The 19611-nt window shown below is 40.0% G+C and overlaps 1 protein-coding gene across 1 annotated transcript in view; it reads left to right on the top strand.

The window, feature by feature from the left end:
- The window catches only part of KHDRBS3 (KH RNA binding domain containing, signal transduction associated 3), a 190952-nt gene that overhangs the window by 84356 nt on the left and 86985 nt on the right, over positions 1-19611 (top strand). Inside the window, exon 5 of the mRNA XM_074943812.1 lies at positions 19195-19334. Coding sequence (XP_074799913.1) covers positions 19195-19334 — 140 coding nt within the window. The remainder of the gene's footprint in view (positions 1-19194; positions 19335-19611) is intronic.

Raw genomic sequence — 19611 nt, 5'->3', positions numbered from 1 at the left:
CATTCAAGCAGGTCTGTATAGCTCAGTAGTTCTGTCTCTTCTGGACTCTGGGGTACAAGCACAAATTCCAGTGCCCACTTAGAGCCACAGCAGAATACCATTACCTGGAGCAGAGTGAACATCTTAAATGTCAAGAGAGACACTGGTGGTGCCTCGGGTTGGGGAGGTTGTACTGTTGCTCCAGAATGGAGTGGTTTTGTTACCCCAGAATTTGATCAAGCTAATTGGAACCTTATTGTGTGCATTCAGCCACCATGAATTAATGAAATATGGAACACTACATAGTTAAGAATTAATTTGAACAAGCAGGGCTTCTAGAGGCAAGGTCAAAAGTAGCTGCAGGGTTGCAGTTTTGGCTAATCAGAATGGGAGGAGATTGAACATGTTGAGACTGAAATAGAATAAGTGGATGGGGTCCTTGAGTTCAGGCACCTTTGATATAGAAGCTTATTATGACTAAGATTGTTAGGAATGTTTTGTTAAGTGGTTTGTTAAAGTTAGGAGAACTGATGAACCAGTAGGGGTCACTATGAGGTATGTGATTTGTAAAAATTAGTTATCAGAAGACTAGATAATAGAGTGTACTTTAGAGTGAGCTCTCTGAAGCTATCCTGACAGACTTTCCTGACACCGTACTCCCTGGTGGGGAAGCGACCAATCATTGCGGACCTGTTGCTAACTACTCAATACCATCTCAGATTCTGTGTAATTGCTTGGGATGTTCTAAACTTATTTCTTGTGCTTTAAATCTAATAAATAGTAGTTTTAGATCAGAGCACACTTGTATCAATTTTTCATCATCTGGAAGTGCTGTGTTCCCATTGATTTATTCCTGGCACCACCTGGAGTGAAACAGTGAAGTTTCTACTGCTTTGGGTTCTGAAAACCCTGGGTAACAGTATGTTGGTGACATACTTTGGAGGAGGCACCATGTGCAAAAAGAAATGAAAATTCAGTGTCTTTGAAATTGGTGCAACTCAGCAGCGGATCCATACCTTCAAGTGCCTCTGGTGTGGAGGAGATTTTGTGTTTTGTCATGTAAGGCCTGGATGCAGCGTGGATGTCATTGGGTGTATGGAGCATCATATAGTTTCTAGTTTACTTTTGTTGCTTGATCTATTGGTTAGGTATTATTTAGGGTTTACAATTTAACATGATGTGTTATTGCGCTGGTCAGCTGCCTCTAGATCATCTACAAAATTAGATTGAGGGCCACGGTATATCAGAGAGACTCGCACTTAGGGAAGGGAAGACCATTTCTGATTTTGTAATAGTTTTATTAGCACAATGAGCAATATCACAAACACTACAACCCAGCAAAATAGATAATACAAAATTCAGCATTCATGTACTCTCACCATTCTTTGTGGGGAGCCCAATAGTAGGTGAGATGATTCACAAGTTGTCCTTGGACTTGTAGGTTCCTGGAAATCTAACTGGGGTGCACAGGTAGAGTACTAACTTTATAATAGATTATGACAACACTCCCTATTCCTCAGGCATATGCAATAGGGATTTCAACCTCTTTTCCTTACCTATATATCCTCACCCTACTAATGTTTGGATACTCTTCTCCAGTAGGTTACTAGGCCATTTACCTTAAGCTTATTAGCTTATGTTTCGTTATCATGGCATTATCTGCTGATGCTTCTGATTTAAAATATTAAAAGCTGTTCCAAACAGGTATGTTGTGGTTACCTGTCAGCAGTTTAGGATCAGTTACTTAATGCAGCACTCTATCTTGTGACAACTTATGATATAGGGTCACTTACTGGTTAGCTTATTATGTCAAATCTTTAGACCTTAGGCCTCAGTTAGTTTAGCTAAACTATTGGTTTTTGCGTTAGTGCCTTACTCCATACCTATACCTTGCCTAGCATATGTCTGTATATCTATAGCAATAACTGGTGGCAGTTTGATGCTCTAAATGTGGGGTACTTCTTGGAGCATCTGTTCCTCTTGGTTGGCAGTACCTTCCTGTGCGTGCCCTTCCATATGTTTCTAAGGTGAGAGACTCTCTTTGAACGTTGGCTGACTTTCAGTATGTTAGAGATTCTGCATCTGGAGACTCCAAAAGTTCAGACTCTCTAGAGGACTATACCTCAGTAGCTCTACAATAGCATTGTGTATACTTGTGAAATTCTTAGCAGTAACGGGAGCCTGTCTGCATGGGCTGGGAGTACACGTGGTTTCCTATCTTGATGGCTGGCCGATCAGGTACACCAGTATGAAAGGAATCACTTGGATTTATCTGTAGGTATTTATAAAGTACCTTATCACCATAGTGTCTAAACACTATACTAAACTTGCGTCAAATCTTGGATGAATGGAATACCACACAGCAGAACTTTCACTTAGAGAGTTTGCTGTCTCCAAGAACAGCTACTCTTGAATATTCCAGAGATGAGAGCAATCAGTTATGCTATCCTAATCAGATCTCATGTCTAAATGGACAATCTGAACATCATCTTCTAGATAAGAAGGCACCAGATTATAACCTCCTGTGTCAGAAAGTCCTACAGTAGGCCATACTCACAAGGTATTTTGGATTGCCACTAATCCCAACATAATTACATTTAGTCAACAGATGATAAACCCTGTTTCTTGAATCAGGTAGTGATGGAGTAGTGGGAGAAGATGGAGGAGATATTATTGACTAATCTAATGAACAAGAAGCTACTTGACCTGGCACCAACAGAAGACTGCTTGATCAGAAACACTGTCTCCATCCACTGGCAATGAAGGTATTTCCTCTGGTACAGCTGGAGCAAAGGCATTAATTAACCTCAGTGGAGAAGTTGTTCTATGATTCTACTAGCACCATAAGAGATGAGACTGATATGATTCTCAGCTCAGCAGTGGCTGATCCTATCATGCTGAGTATGGAAAGATGAAGACTTAGAACCAGAGCAACCTTTCTCCTTTCCTCCCTAATTATATGGTTTATTTTTTTCATAGCAGATTGCAAGAGATGGGATGGAACCTTGCCTGTGCTGAGCTCAGGTAGTACAAAATGACCTTTTGTTAGATCCAGGGTTAAGCCCATGTTGTCTTAAGATCTCTTGGCTTTTCAAAAGGAATCTACCAGAAGGACTAAAAACCTACATTTTAAAAATGGAGTATTCATTTTGTGTAGCACAAGAGAGAAGCTGTCCACCTCCTAAAATCCAATCAAGCTAGGGGTTTTTTTCAGTAGCAGTGGGTAACCTAATTGTGGTTTATTTGCTACAAAGCCTGGTGTGGCTTTCCTGGCAAATTGAGCTATCACTTGTCTTTCAGGAAAAATAATTGCACTCCGACACTCTGGTTATAACCTGTAGCTTGCAAACATTATTCTCTTTCTTAAAATCAAATCAAACTCTGGCTTGCAACAACTACAGCTGCTGCTGCTAAGTTTGCAAGGCTCTAGAAGTTGCTAAGTAGACACTTGAAAGGCAGCCAAGCCACAATAAAGTGACTAGTACTGAAAACTCCAAGCCCGACCTCTCTCTCCTCTCAAGTCATCATAACTCCATGATCCAAGCATTAGCAGAGAACACTTTTAAGATTATGTTCAGCCCTAGGCATAATCAGCAGTATACGTCTCCACAGTTCCAACCCTTTCTCCCCAGAAATCGTTTTTGTGGCTGAAATGAAGGCCTAATTCATTCCCCTCTGACTTGAGGCTTTGGTCTGTTGTACGGATTGCATTTTCTCCTGCTTCTGCTCTACTCGCATCTTCTCTTTCCCCTTCTCTTCGTAGCGGAGATCTTCTTTTTTTCTTCTTTCCCACTCAACTGTCTGATCTCCCTCCACCCGGACTGGGAGGGCAGTATCTTTGTGCCTGTTATCACTTAGCCCATTCCCAGCATTTCTTCTTGTCTGTCAGGCAGAAAGGAAACCTGATACTCTTTACTTGCCCAGATAACATTTACTATTTCATTTTTTGTATTACTGTTGCTCGCAGGAGGATTCTTCTCAGTCTTTGTTGCATAATATAAGGTATTGCCCTTCATTCTCTCTGCCATCTGCACTATTAATCATGCTTTATATTTTGAGGTATCATTTGAGATATCTACTCTCCAGGAGTAATTTATGGTGCAGACGGTATCTTATTAAACATAAAATAAAATGTATATACCTGTAATTCTGCTTCTTTGAAGATTTCAATTCATCTTTCTGACTGCACTTTCAAGAACTGACAGAAAGCTGTTTAGGAGGCAGTGGCATTGGCACAAGCTACTGCCTCCCCTAGCACTTTCATTTTTTGTTTTTTACCTTAGACACTGACATTTTGGAAGTATTCATATGGGAGCCTTATGCTCATCTATCAGTGCCTTGGTGGATGAAGAATGTGAATTTCAAGCTTCTCTCATGTTTGAAACTACAAGAACCAAGAAAGTCTTGTGAAATATAATTTAAAAACAAGCAAATTACAGATTAGTATTTTACCCTTTTAATTTGCCTTTTAAAATGGACTATAGAGAACTTCCTACTTACACAAGTATACCCATGATTCTTGTTTTGTTTCCAGAATAAAGTCTCTAAGAAAAAGATAGATTCATTGAATTAAGGCCAAAAGGGAACATTAGATCATCTAGGGAGTCTGGCCTGCATACTGCAGGCCAATCTTCCCTCCCAGTTACACCTGAATTGAGCCTAATAACTTCTTCCTGAAAGGCATCCGGTCTTGATTTGAAGACCTCAAGAAATGGGGATTTCCACCATTTCCCTTGTTAGTTTATTCCAATAATTAATCACCCTAATTTAAAATCTGTGCCTAATTTGAATTTGTCTGGCTTCACTTCCAGTTATAGATTCTTGTTAAGCTTTTCTTTCTTAGATTAAAGAACTCTTTAGAATCCTGTATTTTCTCCCTGTGAAGGTACTTATATGCTGTAATCAAGTCACCTCTCAATCTTCTTTTTGATAGCTAAACAGCTTGAGTTCTTTAAGCCTCTCACTGTAAGGCAATTCTCCAATCCAATCACTTTCTACACCCTCTCCAGTTTTTCGATATCCATAAAACCAGAACTGTGTACATAGCATTCCAGTATTGTCTAACCAATCTCGTATACAGAGGTAAAAGAATCTACTTATTCCTATTCACTACTTCGGTTTTTATACATCCAATGATCACATTATCCCTTTTTGCCACAGCATTGCACTGGGACTGCATGTTGAGTTGCTTGTCCACTGTAACCCCTAAATCTTTTTTAGTTACTGCTTTCCAGGATACAGTCCCTCATTCTGTAGCTATAGCCTGCATTCCATGTTCTTATATTTGGCCATATTAAAATGTATTTTTGTTTTGAATGGCTCAGTTTACCAAGCGATTGAGATCTTACTTTACGATGGGAGGTCTTTGTGTCCTCTGCAAATTTTATCAGCAGTAGTTTTAAATGTATTTTACTACTGATGAAAAATTTTAATAGCGTTGGACCTAGTACCAATCCCAACAGAACCCCACTAGAAACATTCCCATTTGATGATGGTTCTCCATTGACTACTTTGAGATCTGTCAGTTCTAAATCTATCTTGAACCGTTTTAGTCTGCTTTATTGATAATGTGTAGTGCTAATATTTTAACCCGAATATTGTGCGGTACTATAAACTGAACTGCATATCTGTAATAATCATCAACCAAACGTAATCTTATCAGACAAACTCAATTTTATTCTTTGAAATCTGTTGTCCATAAAACTTTGCTGGCATTACTTATAGTCCTATTTCAGAGTAACAGCCGTGTTAGTCTGTATTCGCAAAAAGAAAAGGAGTACTTGTGGCACCTTAGAGACTAACCAATTTATTTGAGCATAAGCTTTCGTGAGCTACAGCTCACTTCATCGGATGAAGTGAGCTGTAGCTCACGAAAGCTTATGCTCAAATAAATTGGTTAGTCTCTAAGGTGCCACAAGTACTCCTTTTCTTATAGTCCTATTGTTTATCAACTGAATCCCATATCCGCTTCTCCATTATTTTGTCCACGATTGATTTCAGGCTAATCGGCCAACAATTACCCATGTCAGCAGGTTAGCTGAACACTTGAAATTAAATACTTCTACCTTTCTCCATCATTATGAACAGTTTTACCATCTCTGTCTAGTAATGAGCCTATACCATTGCTAGGATTTCTTTATTCCCAGTATACTTTAAAAAGTGGTCCTGATTGTTCTTAGCTCTGCGACCCATGGATTTTTCCCTGATGTCTTTAGCTTCCCTTATCAATTTTCTAACTGCAGATTCTGATTGTTCTGTTTCCCCTTTTCACCCACTTGTTATATAGTATTCTTCTGATTTCTAATTGCTCCCTTCACTTCATTACTGAACTGGGCTGGACTTTTAGCCAAAGTTGGTCTCATTTTTGATTGTGGAATCAGCTTTTTGGCCACCTGATAAACTTGTTAAAGAAATTCATATTTTAATTTTACATTTCTATTTATACCTTCCCTCCCAATTTGCACAGAATTTTCCTTCGTTTGGGGAATTATCCCTTTTGGAGTACTCTATATGTGTGTACACACACAAACACACACACACACACACACGACAGATGGACAGCTGTGTCCCCTCAATTCTCCTACCTGGGGTGCCCTTTACAGGACTTTGCTGTGAGAGTAATTGCTCCTGGTCTTCCCACACACAGCATGTAAATCACCTCCAGCTATACTGTAGAAGTATTCTAGCTAGCTAGCCAGCCAGCCATGAACTACATTGCAGAGCAGCACCAGCAAATCCCAGTCCCAGAACACACGATAAATGCCTAACTTAACACGCAAGTGAATTCAAATCAAAGATTTCACTCACCACATGCTAAACAGTCTTATTGGCTGGAATCCTTTCAGCCAGGATCCCTTGTTTGGTTTAGTATTAATTTCCTTGTCCTCAGGTGGTGGTGATGCCATGAGTAGAGATGAAGGGAGAGATCATTTGGGGAGTCTGTTCCTTATTTTTATCAGAGTAACAGCCGTGTTAGTCTGTATTCGTAAAAAGAAAAAAGAAAAGGAGTACTTGTGGCACCTTAGAGACTAACCAGTTTATTTGAGCATGAGCTTTCGTGAGCTACAGCTCACTTCATCGGATGCATAGCATATTGTGGAAACTGCACATAATGTCTTCTGCAGTTTCCACAATATGCTATGCATCCGATGAAGTGAGCTGTAGCTCACGAAAGCTCATGCTCAAATAAACTGGTTAGTCTCTAAGGTGCCACAAGTACTCCTTTTCTTTTTTCTTATTTTTATCATTTTTCTTCTCTTTAAGAATCATTGCCAGCTGGGGTTCAGGCAGGGGTCAGCACCACCCTGTTGCATGATGAACACTTGACAAAATTACCAGACTTAATGACATAGTGTGATAGATATTCTGGCAATGTGTTCTATAATTTGGCTACCCATTCCCAAATGATGCTCTCGCCAAGTATTGCACTAGAGAATCCTTCAATAGCTCAAACCTCTCAACTCAGGCAGCCAAACTTAACTTGTGAAATTTTTTTAGCTAACCAGATTTGAATATTCTTCATTCAGCTCACAGATCTGTCTAAACTCCTTTTTTCTCACAGTCCTACTGAAATATCTGTGTCGCTTTGATCATATCTTCCACAAAGTCAGGTATGACTGATTCAGCATCTCTAGCCATTAAGGCTTGGTGATGGGTCGTACAATGCTGGATGAACAAATCACCATGATGATCTTTCAGGCACTTTGAAACACTTTCACGTTGGGCTAGCATTACAGATGCCCCTTCCGATGTAAATCCCATAATTTTATCCACGGGATACTTGTTTTGGTTCTTTTCCAAACTGCCAACAATGGCTGCATTCAGATTTTCAGCATTACATCGTTCAGCTATTTCAATTAAGCTCAAAAACTTGAAGCGAATTTCACTTGTGTCAACATTCACAAAGCAATGGTAAATAATAAGCTGACTCTTGTCACTGTGGTCAGTACTGGGTGGGGGGATAGCTCAGTGGTTTGAGCATTGGCCTGCTAAATCCAGGGTTGTGAGCTCAGTCCTTGAGGGGGGCCATTTAGGGATCTGGGCCAAAAATTGGGGATTGGTCCTGCTTTGAGCAGGGGGTTGGACTAGATGACCTCCTGAGGTCCCTTCCAACCCTGAGATTCTATGATACTCTCATCACACATTAAGTTAACAAATGGAGCATTTACTGCTGCTTTCAGTTTCACCGTAAAGGTAGTCACCTAAATCGTCAGTGTTTCTTGCTACAGTTCTGGCACTGAAGTGCAGTCTTTGAAAAGGAGAACATTTTGGGTCAATTTTTTGGCAATTTCTTTGAAGATGCTACCTGCTCTAAATGGCAATTTGGCTTTTGCTAAACTGTAGGCAAGGCAAAGATCATTCTGTGCATCTTTGACATTCTGGTTAAAGTCAGTCATTGACTTTACCTCTCTTCCTCTTTTTGATGTGGCCTCCTCAATGAATTTGCTTCTCTACACTCAAGGTGTTTGAAGTCTTGGACATTTTTTTTGCACCACTTCTCAGCATGGTTGCGAGCTACAGTTGACTTGAGCTGTTTCATTACTTGGCCACACCTTGGGCACTCCATAAAACAATCTTTGGGTCTTTGGAACATAAAATATTCTTTTCCCAAGCTGGGTTGAATGATTTTTTTTTCAGCGCCATGTTGTGCAGGTTCTTTTCCCCACTGGAATGAGGGGGAAAAAACTCTCTCAACGTTTATTTGAATGTAGCTAACTGTGATGGGTCGGGTCACAGAAACCCCCTTGGGAACGGCCACCTGGTGTGCTGGGACTACTACTGAGCCCATTTTCCCTAGCAGCTTGTGACTTCAGTACCTTGCCTGGTTGTGCCAGACACGCTAGCCTGCTACAAACACAGACCCAAGTCTGAACCACATCCCCCAAAAGCTGCAGGCTTACCTGGAAAAACGCTTAAGAAGTGCTCTTGTCTCCAGCGCCCAGATACCCAGTTCCCAATGGGATCCAAACTTGAAATAAATCCGTTTTACTCTGTATAAAGCTTATACAGGATAAACTCATACATTGTTCGCCCTCTATAACACTGATAGAGAGAGATGCACAGCTGTTTGCTCCAAGTATTAATACTTTCTCTGACTTAATTAATAAGTAAAAAGTGATGTTATTAAATTTAAAAAGTAGGATTTAAGTGGTTCCAAGTAATGACTGACAAAACAAAGTAAATTACCAAGCAAAATAAAACAAAAACACAGAAGTCTAAGCCTACTATAGTAAAACACTAAATGCAGATAAATCTCACCCTCAGAGATGTTCCAATAAGCTTCTTTTACAGACTAGATTTCCTCCTAGTCTGGGTCCAGCAATCACTCACACCTCTGTAATTACTGTCCTTTGTTCTAGTTTCTTTCAGGCATCTCTTTGGGGTGGAGAGACTATCTCTTGAGCCAGCTGAAGACAAAATGGAGGGGTTTCCAGGGGCTTATATAGTCTCTCTCTTGTGTGAGTGGAAACCTCTTCTCTCCCCCTCCCTCCCCCCCGTGTAGAATTACAGCTACAGGATGGAGTTTTGGAGTCACATGTCCATGCATGACTCAGTTCTCAACAGGTCGACGCCATTGCCCACTTGTTAGACCGAACGTTCCCAGGAAAGCTCAGATGTGGATTGGTATCTGTCAAGGTCCATTGTTAGCTACGTACTTCCATTTACTTGAATAACCCCTTCACGTTATGTTGACCAAATCTGCCTTTGGTGCTTTCTACAGCAAACACTTTAAATACAAGCATAGAGCCAACGCGCATAACTTCAGATATAAAAATGATACATGCATACGAATAGGACGAATACATGCAGTAGAATGTAACCTTTGCAAAGATATGTTACATGGCATATCTAGCATAAAACTTGTGTCATACTTACATTTATAAGCATATTTCTATAAAGCATTATGGGGTGCAACGTCACACTAATGCTTTGTCTGATTGGATAACAAAGCCTCTTTTTTTTGGTGTGTCAAGATTCTACAGTAATCTATTTCACTTTATTCTAATCAGTGAAGCAAAACTCTATCATGCTGCTACTGTCACACGTAGTATGGGAATTTTAATTCAGTAACTTTCAAGATAAAGATCAGTCTGACATGGTGAGGCAAAAACATGGAATACCCCCATTTTAAATCTTTTATTATTATTATTATTCTATCAGTACATATTCTATTTTCTGTGAAGTCCAGTATGGGCTTTCTGTTTAAAAAATGAAAGTCAATATTTTTTTTTTGTAGGATGGGGGTATTTAAATAAATATTTATCCATAAACCATATATCCAGTGCATTGTTGTCACCACCTTTTTATTGTTCTTGGACATAAATGTTCATATCAAGTGTTATTTTTAAGTTATACTTTCAAAAAAAACCACACAGAAACTCAGTTCAGATACATTCAGTGAAAGGCCTGATTCTGCATCCATTGCTGTTAAGGGCAAAACTCACTGACTTCAGTGGCTGTAGGATCAGTATATTAAATTAACTAGAAAACTGTAATAGCATAAATTTGAACAATGGTGAAAAAAATTGTAGGAGCTACAGGAAAAACAGCATCCTGAAAATATGGCTTGAAAATTTATTTCAACAGCTTTTCATGGGATATTTTCAGATGTCTATAAAGAATGCTACATACTTTGTTACTGAGGGCTTAATAATTAGGGCCTGTTCTTAAATTCCTTTTGGGAAGTTTTGCATGATTGGTCCCTTGAGAACAATTTCTTGCAGGGGCTCAAGCAGCCCACCAAACTTCATGAACTCTTTCCAAATATTTTAAGAAGTATTTTGACAGCTCTTCCTAGGGTTTGTAACCCATTTTCAATATAACTCTTTTTTTTTTTTTTTTTTGTGACATCCCTGTTTGTTAGAATATATTTTTAAAAATGTAATGATCCTCTGGGGTAGGGGAAACAAAAGAGAAATTGAGGAGTTAAATAAAAAATATTTGGATTCCACTAAGAAAAGGCAGAACCAATTTCATGTAATGTAGATCCGTATTCACAAGACATGATCAGGAAGTACCATATTAGTAAAAGACCCTAAGAAGGGAACGCTTGTGGTGGTGGGATTAACTGACCTAACATAGTATGTATGTATGTACATATGTACATACATACATACATACAGGAAACAGGCATCAGAAATGGGTGCCCTATTCCCATGTCTTCTGTCATCTCAATATGAAACAGTTTAACATAGTGTTAATCAGGCTTTCCCAGTGTTCTGTATTTATTCTTTATTACAGCCATCCTTTTCATACAGCTGTTGCTGAAGTACAATTCTGCCTACACACAACCTGAAGGACAGATTTTGGCCCTTACTGTGGAATAGTTACTTTCATAATGTAGGGAAAATACCCCATCAAGTTAAGTGGAAATCTACAGGTGCTGGGAATTCATTATAAATGCATTTCTTTAGCTTTAGTTCTGTCCTGCTTCTGTACTATAGCACTAATGGATAAGTAACCAAAAAAAAAAGGGGGGGGGGGTTTGAATCAGAGGTTCCAGAGACAATGAGAGAAACTTACATTGAAAATGAGACAGTGCCATGTAAGTCGTTGCCAGGGCTGCTCCTTGCTATAGATTTGGGCTATAATAGCATATGTATAGGCAGACACAGGGAGACCTCAAAAAGGTTGCATGAGGCTAAATTCATTGTTTGAGGCACTCAAATACTGTGTTACTGAGTTCAATATAAGTACCTAGGGAGATGTTTGGAAAGAGAATGAAGCCCTGATACTGCAAGGTGCTGAGCAGCTGCTATGAGCTTCTGAGGGCCCTCAACAGCCATTGACTGCACTGTGAGTTCAAGATACTGAGGACCTTTCAGGACTGGGCTAACTAACTTTAACTGAAGTTGATGGCATTCAGAAATGTTATGTATCCCAGATTATTGTTGTGGATATGTAAGTAGGTAGATCAATAGATTAAAGCCTGCTATAACTGTGCATGGGTTTGGTTGGTATAGGGTGACCAGATGTCCTGATTTTATAGGGATATTCCTGATTTTTTGGTCTTTTTCTTATATAGGTTCCTGTTATCCTTCTCTCCCCCCCCCCCCCCCGGTCCTGATTTGCTGTCTGGTCACCCTAGGTTGGTATCAAAACATCATACAAAATAAAAGGTACCCCCGCTGCATTTTATTGGGTTTGCAATTACTAAAAACTGTTTATACACTTTATTAAATATGGAGGAAATTCTTTTGAATTATGAATACTTTTAAAAAATAACTACTTTTTACAGGGTCCACAGAAAATCAAAGTTCTGTGATCTGTACAGCAGTAGCAGTTCATTAATAAAAACTATGGGCCAGATTGCACCCAGGCCCTGCATGGATGCTTAGCTATGGGGAGGGGGAGGAGGAGGGGAAGGTACCAGAAATTCTCCTCTCCTTCCCCACCTTTTGAATCTCTTTTTAGCATCAGACTTTCATTCTCTTTCCAAATATTTCTTTATGGCCCTCATTACTGCACAATGGGGGGTTGTTAGTTCCCCAGCTGTCACAGGGATGAGGCCTTGCCCAAGGTCACAAGAAATCCATGGCAGAGGCAGTGCCAAGAATACAAACCTAGCCTCTCAGGGACTCCGAAGCACCATCACTAAGACCGTCCTACGATGATGCAGTTCCTGCTCCACTTTCCGACACTCCACACTCTGCTGACAGCGGGGCCTTGCTGGGCTGGGTCTCCTTGGGCACACAAGGGGCTGAGGAGGAGGCAGGGTCATGGCCTGCCTGCTGCTCAGATGCAGGAGGTGAGGAGCATGGCTACTACCCTGAAGGGATGGGGCTGTGGGTGTTCTAACCCTGTGTGTCTGGGATTATGCTCCCATCAGGTTTAACGCCCCCTGGTGCTCCCGCTGAGGTGGCCCTGTTCTACATAGCCTACCAACATGCGACAGTGGGTGAAAGCAGATAATTGTGTAGGGACCTATTTCATTACAGAGACCTGCAATGCCAACAGCTCGAAATAACCTCTTTCTTCTTCACCTTCTAGCACCTCGGGCAGCTCCACGTCCCTGCTGGTGGAGGCGAGGTGCAGCCAGGCAACCCTGCAGGCACAGTGCTTCCATCTGCAGGTGCAGCTCCCCCCCGCCCCCCCGCAGCTCCCATTGGTCATGGCGTCAGTGCTTGGGGCAGGGGGGACAGAGGCAGCATGCTCCCTCATGCTATCAGTGGCCAATGGAGCCGCATGCCACCTCCCAGCCCGTTTCCTGCCTTTTTCCCTCGCTCCCTCGTGCTCTCCTGGCTGACTCTGCCCAGCCACTAATGACACTGACTCTGTCCCCACTCCCCAAGCGCTGACTCTTCGGCTCCCAGCCCATTGGCCGGGAGCTGCGGGGGGGGCAGTGCCTGCAGCAGACTGATCTGGCAAAATGCATGCGTGCTTGCCTGCAGAGCTGCCTGGCCACGCCTCCCCTTAGCCAGCAACAGCAGGGATGGGGAGCCGAGCTGCCCGAGGTGAGCATACCCCATGCCATGGACCTCAAAATTTTTACAACAGACACTTGTGTCTGTGTACAGACTCATTACCAAGCCCTGGGTTCAGGAGACAAAAAGTCTGTGGGATGGGAACTTCTAGCTGTTTGCCAACATGTAAATTTCTTGCTCATACCCTTTTTCCTGCCAAAGAATGGTCACTTAACCAGGTGATAGTCCATTTGATTTTGTTGACACCTGGCTGAGGTGTCTGTTTGCCTTTTGTCTTTGAGGAACCAGTTTGTGCCTGCTTTTCTAAATTTGGAATATGTCTCAGTAGTGTTTATACAGTAGTATCTTATAACTTTACATATAATGTTGCCATACATATTTTACCAGGACAATAATAATGAGCACATCATGAGTTTCAAACAATACCTCACAAGGCATACTTTGTACAAAATCCATTATAGTTTTGTAAAAAGGATGAACATAGGGATACAGACTCTCTCTCACCCCTCCCCCTAGATACAATTACTGGTTATGACTGTCCTCTTTTTGCCTATATTGATGTAATCTGTTAATGATCACTGGTCCCTACGCAACCACCACCAAATTCTAGTCTAGTGATTAATTCATCTTTATCTGTCATAATGAGATCCAAAAGAGTTACCTTATGTTGTGTGCAATACCGTTTCTGCATAAGATCTCCTGCATATGTATCCCAAATTGGAAATCCCAGTAACACAATTTTTCTTTCTGCACAGTACAGATGGGTGCTTAAGGAGTAACTCATTCTCTTCTCTGATTTGATTCAATGGTCTTCAACACAACACCAAAAATGACCGACAGTTCAAGAGACACTAGAAATGTTCTATGAAGAGAAACTATGTCTAGAGGAGAATTAATATCAAATTTGATCAAAACTTGATTTCAAATCCTTGATTCAAAAGTATTTTCATATTAGATATGTTCAAACTATTTGGTGAGCCTTTCACTCAGAAGCTAAATACCTCTAGGGAACAGTTCCTTCAGGAAACACTTTCATTAGAAATTCCAAGAGAACAGGTCAGTCTTAGATGTTCAAGATCTATATCTGGTACAGAACTCCCATGATTACAGATACAGAAATTTGTTTGAGAAAAAGAAATTGTCCAAGCAGTCAATAATTTACTGTATTAACCAACAGGAAAGAGCAGAGCCTATTCTTACTGTTTTTTCTAGAAGAGGAAAGAAAGCATTCTGGTAGACAAGGTCATTTTTAAATACAACCCACTGAAGAGTTTGATAAAACAAGAAGTGAACAGGATTTTTGAAGAAGAAAGCTCCTAAGATAAATTATTTAACCACAACTTGCAGAACTAACTGTTCTTCCTACCAAAGCAAACAGATATTTGGGGGCAGCATGGTTGTCAGAGCAGAGAGGTCATTCTTGTACCATTTAGTTTCATTGGAACAAAAATATTACCTATACTTTTTATTTTCTATTTGCAGCATAAACTGAAAGCTCTTCTTTAAGTGATTGTACATGTGCAGACCGCTCCTGGTGAACATGTGCCCCCCTTCACAGTCACTGCAAATTTTCCCTCAACGATACCTGTTGGGGCAGCTAGGGCACCTTCTGCTGCTGCATGCCACTGGCATCCACATAAAAGGCCCAGCTGACTCTGAGCCCCCTCAGTTCCTTCTTACGGCCTGTGATGGTCACTGGAACTGCTCTCTTTGCTTTTGCAAGTACTCTCAGTTGACTGTATTCTGGTATTTTATTGTAAATAGTTGAGTGTTAATGGTCTGGAAGCTCCATGGCTAAATCCCAGAGAACAAACTTGCTTGGAACAAGTTCGATAGGTCTTACTAAAGAGTAGAAGGATCTCCATTATGGATGCCTGCCTGTCAAAATGCCTGTCTTCACAAGGTACACCTTCATGTGTACCGTTTCCTTCATATGGTTATAAGTCTTTTGTGTTTGATTAGACTTCCATTGAGAGAGAGATTTTTGAGATCCTATTCCCATGAGGCTGAAAAATCAAGGCCTGCTAAATAACTTATCTTCCTGTCTGACCGTGCTCCAATTTTTTTAAAGGAGTCCAAGCTTATACAGCTTCTGCGATAGTAGCTCACCATCATCCAAAACATTTACATCAACACAAAGCTATGCACTCTTTCCGTTGAATGTATTTTGAATACAACCATCTGTGTATTTAGATGCTGTGAAAGGATCTGATAACTTGGAGGTCTGAAAACAAGGTTTCCACCTGTAACAGTGGCAGAAAGGACATGTCCTCTGAGTCAAAGCTTTTGTATATTCATTTCTCTTTTTCAAGGGTTTAGAGGAAGAATCTATTATGAAATTCTGTTCTTCTCCCACTATGGCCTCTGAAATAAATCCCTATGAATTCTTCTGATTGGCTGACACCAAATTCACCAGCCCATCCCTGTTGGAGGAGGTCTGTCATAGTATTGGAAATGCTAGGTATAAATAAAAGTGGACAGATGGTGATATCAGTATTTCACATGAGTTACTGCATGCTTTGTACTGGTCTTCCCCTCTATCCAGAAATGTGGCATACCCAATTTCATAGTCCAAAATATAATATCCTATCCCTTGTACGTAAGATCAGCAATTAGTGTCTAAATCAGACAGAGACAGAGAGAATTATAAATGTATTGTCTGGAAGAAGTGAGGAGGGATACAATTCATACTGGATTTATGGATCTAATTTTGCAAATGAAAAATGTAATTTTTTTTTTTAAATAGTAAAATATCAGTGTGTTTTATTTATCCACCTTGTTTGTAACTTTGAGGTCAGGGTGTTTTTATTAATGAATAACAAATTGTTTTTATGATTGATCAACACCGTGAACATTTTTCCAGGTGGATCGTGCTTAATAAATATTTTATTAATAATTATAAACTAGGTAATCCTGGGTTATTGATAGAATCTAACGTCTATTGATCTACAAGATAATACACTATATGCCCATAAAAGATAGAAATACTTAAGTTTTTGCTCCAAAATCTCAACATTTCTAATATGTTCGTGGTCCTTTTGGTTCCCCAAGTCCCTAAAAATGTCAGATTAATACCTGAGAGGGGGAGAGAGATGCCAGCATACTCAAGTCTCCTGGGCCAGGCTACAATTCAGTTTTCTTGCTTTTCTGTGAAGAGAGACCCCAAGAAGGTCAGCCTCCTTAGGATGTTATCCAGTACTTTCCTCCATGTTTATAATATGTCAAACTGCTTAGAAGAATGGAGATATGATAGCTAGAATGGGCAACATTCATAAGGGATGCCAGTCTCCCAGGCGGGGAAGTTTACCCACTTAAAACTTTTCTCAAAAGTATCTGGCTGACAAAGTCAGTGTCATCTTAGAGATGAAAGCGATCTGAAATGCCCCCCACTCCCTTCTTGTTTCCAGGCTAAACAGAAGATATTCATGTGTACCTTCTAACCATCTCCCAAATGTGACTGGAAAAGCGTGCTATTCTCCAAAATTTTAATGGCTGCAGTTCATAAATCAGAATGTCTGTTAGTTTTAATTGAAGAATCCAGATCAGGGTCTACTGGATCAGGTCTGCTGCAGCCTAGTAAATAAAGATATAGGAAAGAAACCTACCAAAAATCTAATCCACCCCATCCCTTAGGAGTCAAAGCTGTTTTGTCTGGGGCTTTGACAATTTCTGGTGCAGACATGCATAAGGATAGGAGTTATATAGGGCATCCATATAATGTCTTATCAAAACTCTGCAGACTAGTCACCTCTGCTTTCCTTAGTGGGGGACTTTGGCCAATGCATCCTACTTATTGTGCTCATCTAGTGCTTCTTGAATGTTCTTCATTGTACACCTTGTTTATAATTTGGTATTTTGTAGCTAAGGGATTCCTATATACAATTCCTATCCATCATGACTTGGCATACATCAGGTGCAGAAATAGACATGTTATGTTCGAATTGCCTTTCTGTACTGTATGTCAATCAGAATGAAATACCCCTCCCCCCATGGAAATAACTGACATGTGGGTATTAATCTAAGATCTTATTGCATTAACATCTTTGCTGCTTACACAAGTTTAAAGTATTAACTGTTTACTGAAGCAGTTGCTTTAGAAAGAACAAGGTCCTGGAAATAAATCTGTCACAGAAGGCGTCTATAAAAGGGCACAAAAAGGAGAGCTCTCTCCTGTCAGCATAGAGCTGCTACGCGAGAGATGTTATTGCATCGGTACAGCTGTGTCGCTGTAAGCTCTCTAGTGTAGACCTAGCCTTACTTACTGATTGGTTGCTGCAGCCTTTCTGCCTGAATGGAGAGTGAACTGCAACCTATCCTCTCTGAATTAACATCCCAAAGGTGTACAAAGATGCTTAACTGGTAACATCGCTGTTTAGAATCTGTGTTTCAACCAAAAGGCTTGGAACGAAGTATGAGGGAAAACCCAAGGCTTCTTTTTTTTTTTTTTTTTTTTAAAACACCTTACAATTGAGAGGAGGCACAACATCTGACAGATGGGTGCCAGTGTTCTTAGAGTCGCATTAACCCTTTTGTTTGTTCGGTTTCTGTGCTTCATAGTAAAGTACATAAGGCAACATTTGATATTTCTTTGGTCGCATTCACATTGATAGATTTTCCTTTCTTCCTTCATTAGAATTGTAACTATTGGCAGTGTTTGAATAAAAGTCTTCCACTTTGGTTGAAAAGGAATAGAGACAATGTAGTTGTTGAACTAACAAGAGTGAAATGATGTGAGAACCAGCGCTTATTACTGGTACATGGAGGAGCCTGTTAAAGATAGTCTGTTTTGAATACAATCTTTTTTTCTTGCTTTACACTAAAACTGCAATCCTTGGCTCATTTATACTGAATGGAATTTGATGATAAAGAAATTCAGTTCTGAGTTCACATTAGCTCACAACATCTGTTTCATTCCTATATCGTGTACCGGATTTGAAGGATACCTTATGGTATTTCAAGGTCTGCATGTGTTTGAGAAGTATTCTTCTAACTCTGTATAAATAACTGTTTATGAATTCTTCAATCTACTTATGAGTAGCTCTATCGAGGAGAGCAAATAAATCTAGTGTGTCCTCAGTTTACTTATACAAGTCTATTTTAGATTTTTCAATTGAAAATATTTTCAGCACTCAGTATGTTTGTTATTTGGATAAAATTACTCCTATATGTGAGAGAAATTCATAGAATCAGAACTTAAAGATGGAAATGAGCTACTGGGGCAGGTCATTTAATCTACCATCCAGCATCACAGGATTTCTCCCTGTGGTACACTGGCCTGCAGTCAAAATGCCTTCGGCTGAAAATTCATCAGATGTGACAAGCTGAAATGAAGTGATGGGATTTTCACCACTTTACAGTGGAATGTGATTCCACCATCAGCTCTTGCCTGATACTCATTCTAAATTGTTAAGAGGCATATATAGTGTTTTAAGTAATGGTAATTGTTTTAGCTAGTCAGTAAAGACCCCGCCTCTTTTTTACTGGTGTGGTTTGGTTTTGTTTGTTTTTGTTTAATAGAAAATATGCTGGAGGTAATGGGCAGCCTCAGAGAGGAAAACACAATGCGAGCAAAAATATAATTAAAAATCATGTTTTATTTGAAGGTTCTAATCATATTTTAGATTAAATGGGTGTTCCCATTGCCGCATTTTTCTGTATTGTTGTTTCTAAAGGGTTTTCAACAAAAAAATTCATCTAGAATATTATGAAAAATACTTTTTTAGAAGCAGTCCTTGAGAGAAGTATTTTTCTGTGTTGGTTGAATAGCTTTCCATTCCTTTCTTCTGTCTAGGACTACAATGATGAAATCAGACAGGCACAGCTCCAAGAATTAACATATTTGAATGGTGGTTCAGAAAACGCAGAAGTTCCAGTTGTTCGCGGAAAACCACCAATACGAGCACGAGGAGTACCAGTCCCTGCTTTGGCCAGGTAGGTACCTCAAAATGCCACACCGTTTTAATTGTACATGTACATTTGCTCTTAGTCTTGAATCAAGTCTGACTCTCCAGAGCATATGGCAAGGTATTATGTAAGAAAAACAAGAATGGCAAAGTAACTCTGTACCATATGATTTCTATTTACACGGATACCAAAATGTGAGGAAATATCGTGGTTCTGCAGAAAGATTCACATTGGTTCACAGAATCATAGAAGATTACGGTTGGAAGAGACCTCAGGAGGTCATCTAGTCCAACCCCCTGCTCAA

This window comes from Natator depressus, chromosome 2, assembly GCF_965152275.1.
Source record: "Natator depressus isolate rNatDep1 chromosome 2, rNatDep2.hap1, whole genome shotgun sequence".
Taxonomy (NCBI): domain Eukaryota; kingdom Metazoa; phylum Chordata; order Testudines; family Cheloniidae; genus Natator; species Natator depressus.
This window is presented reverse-complemented; position numbering and strand designations above follow the sequence as displayed.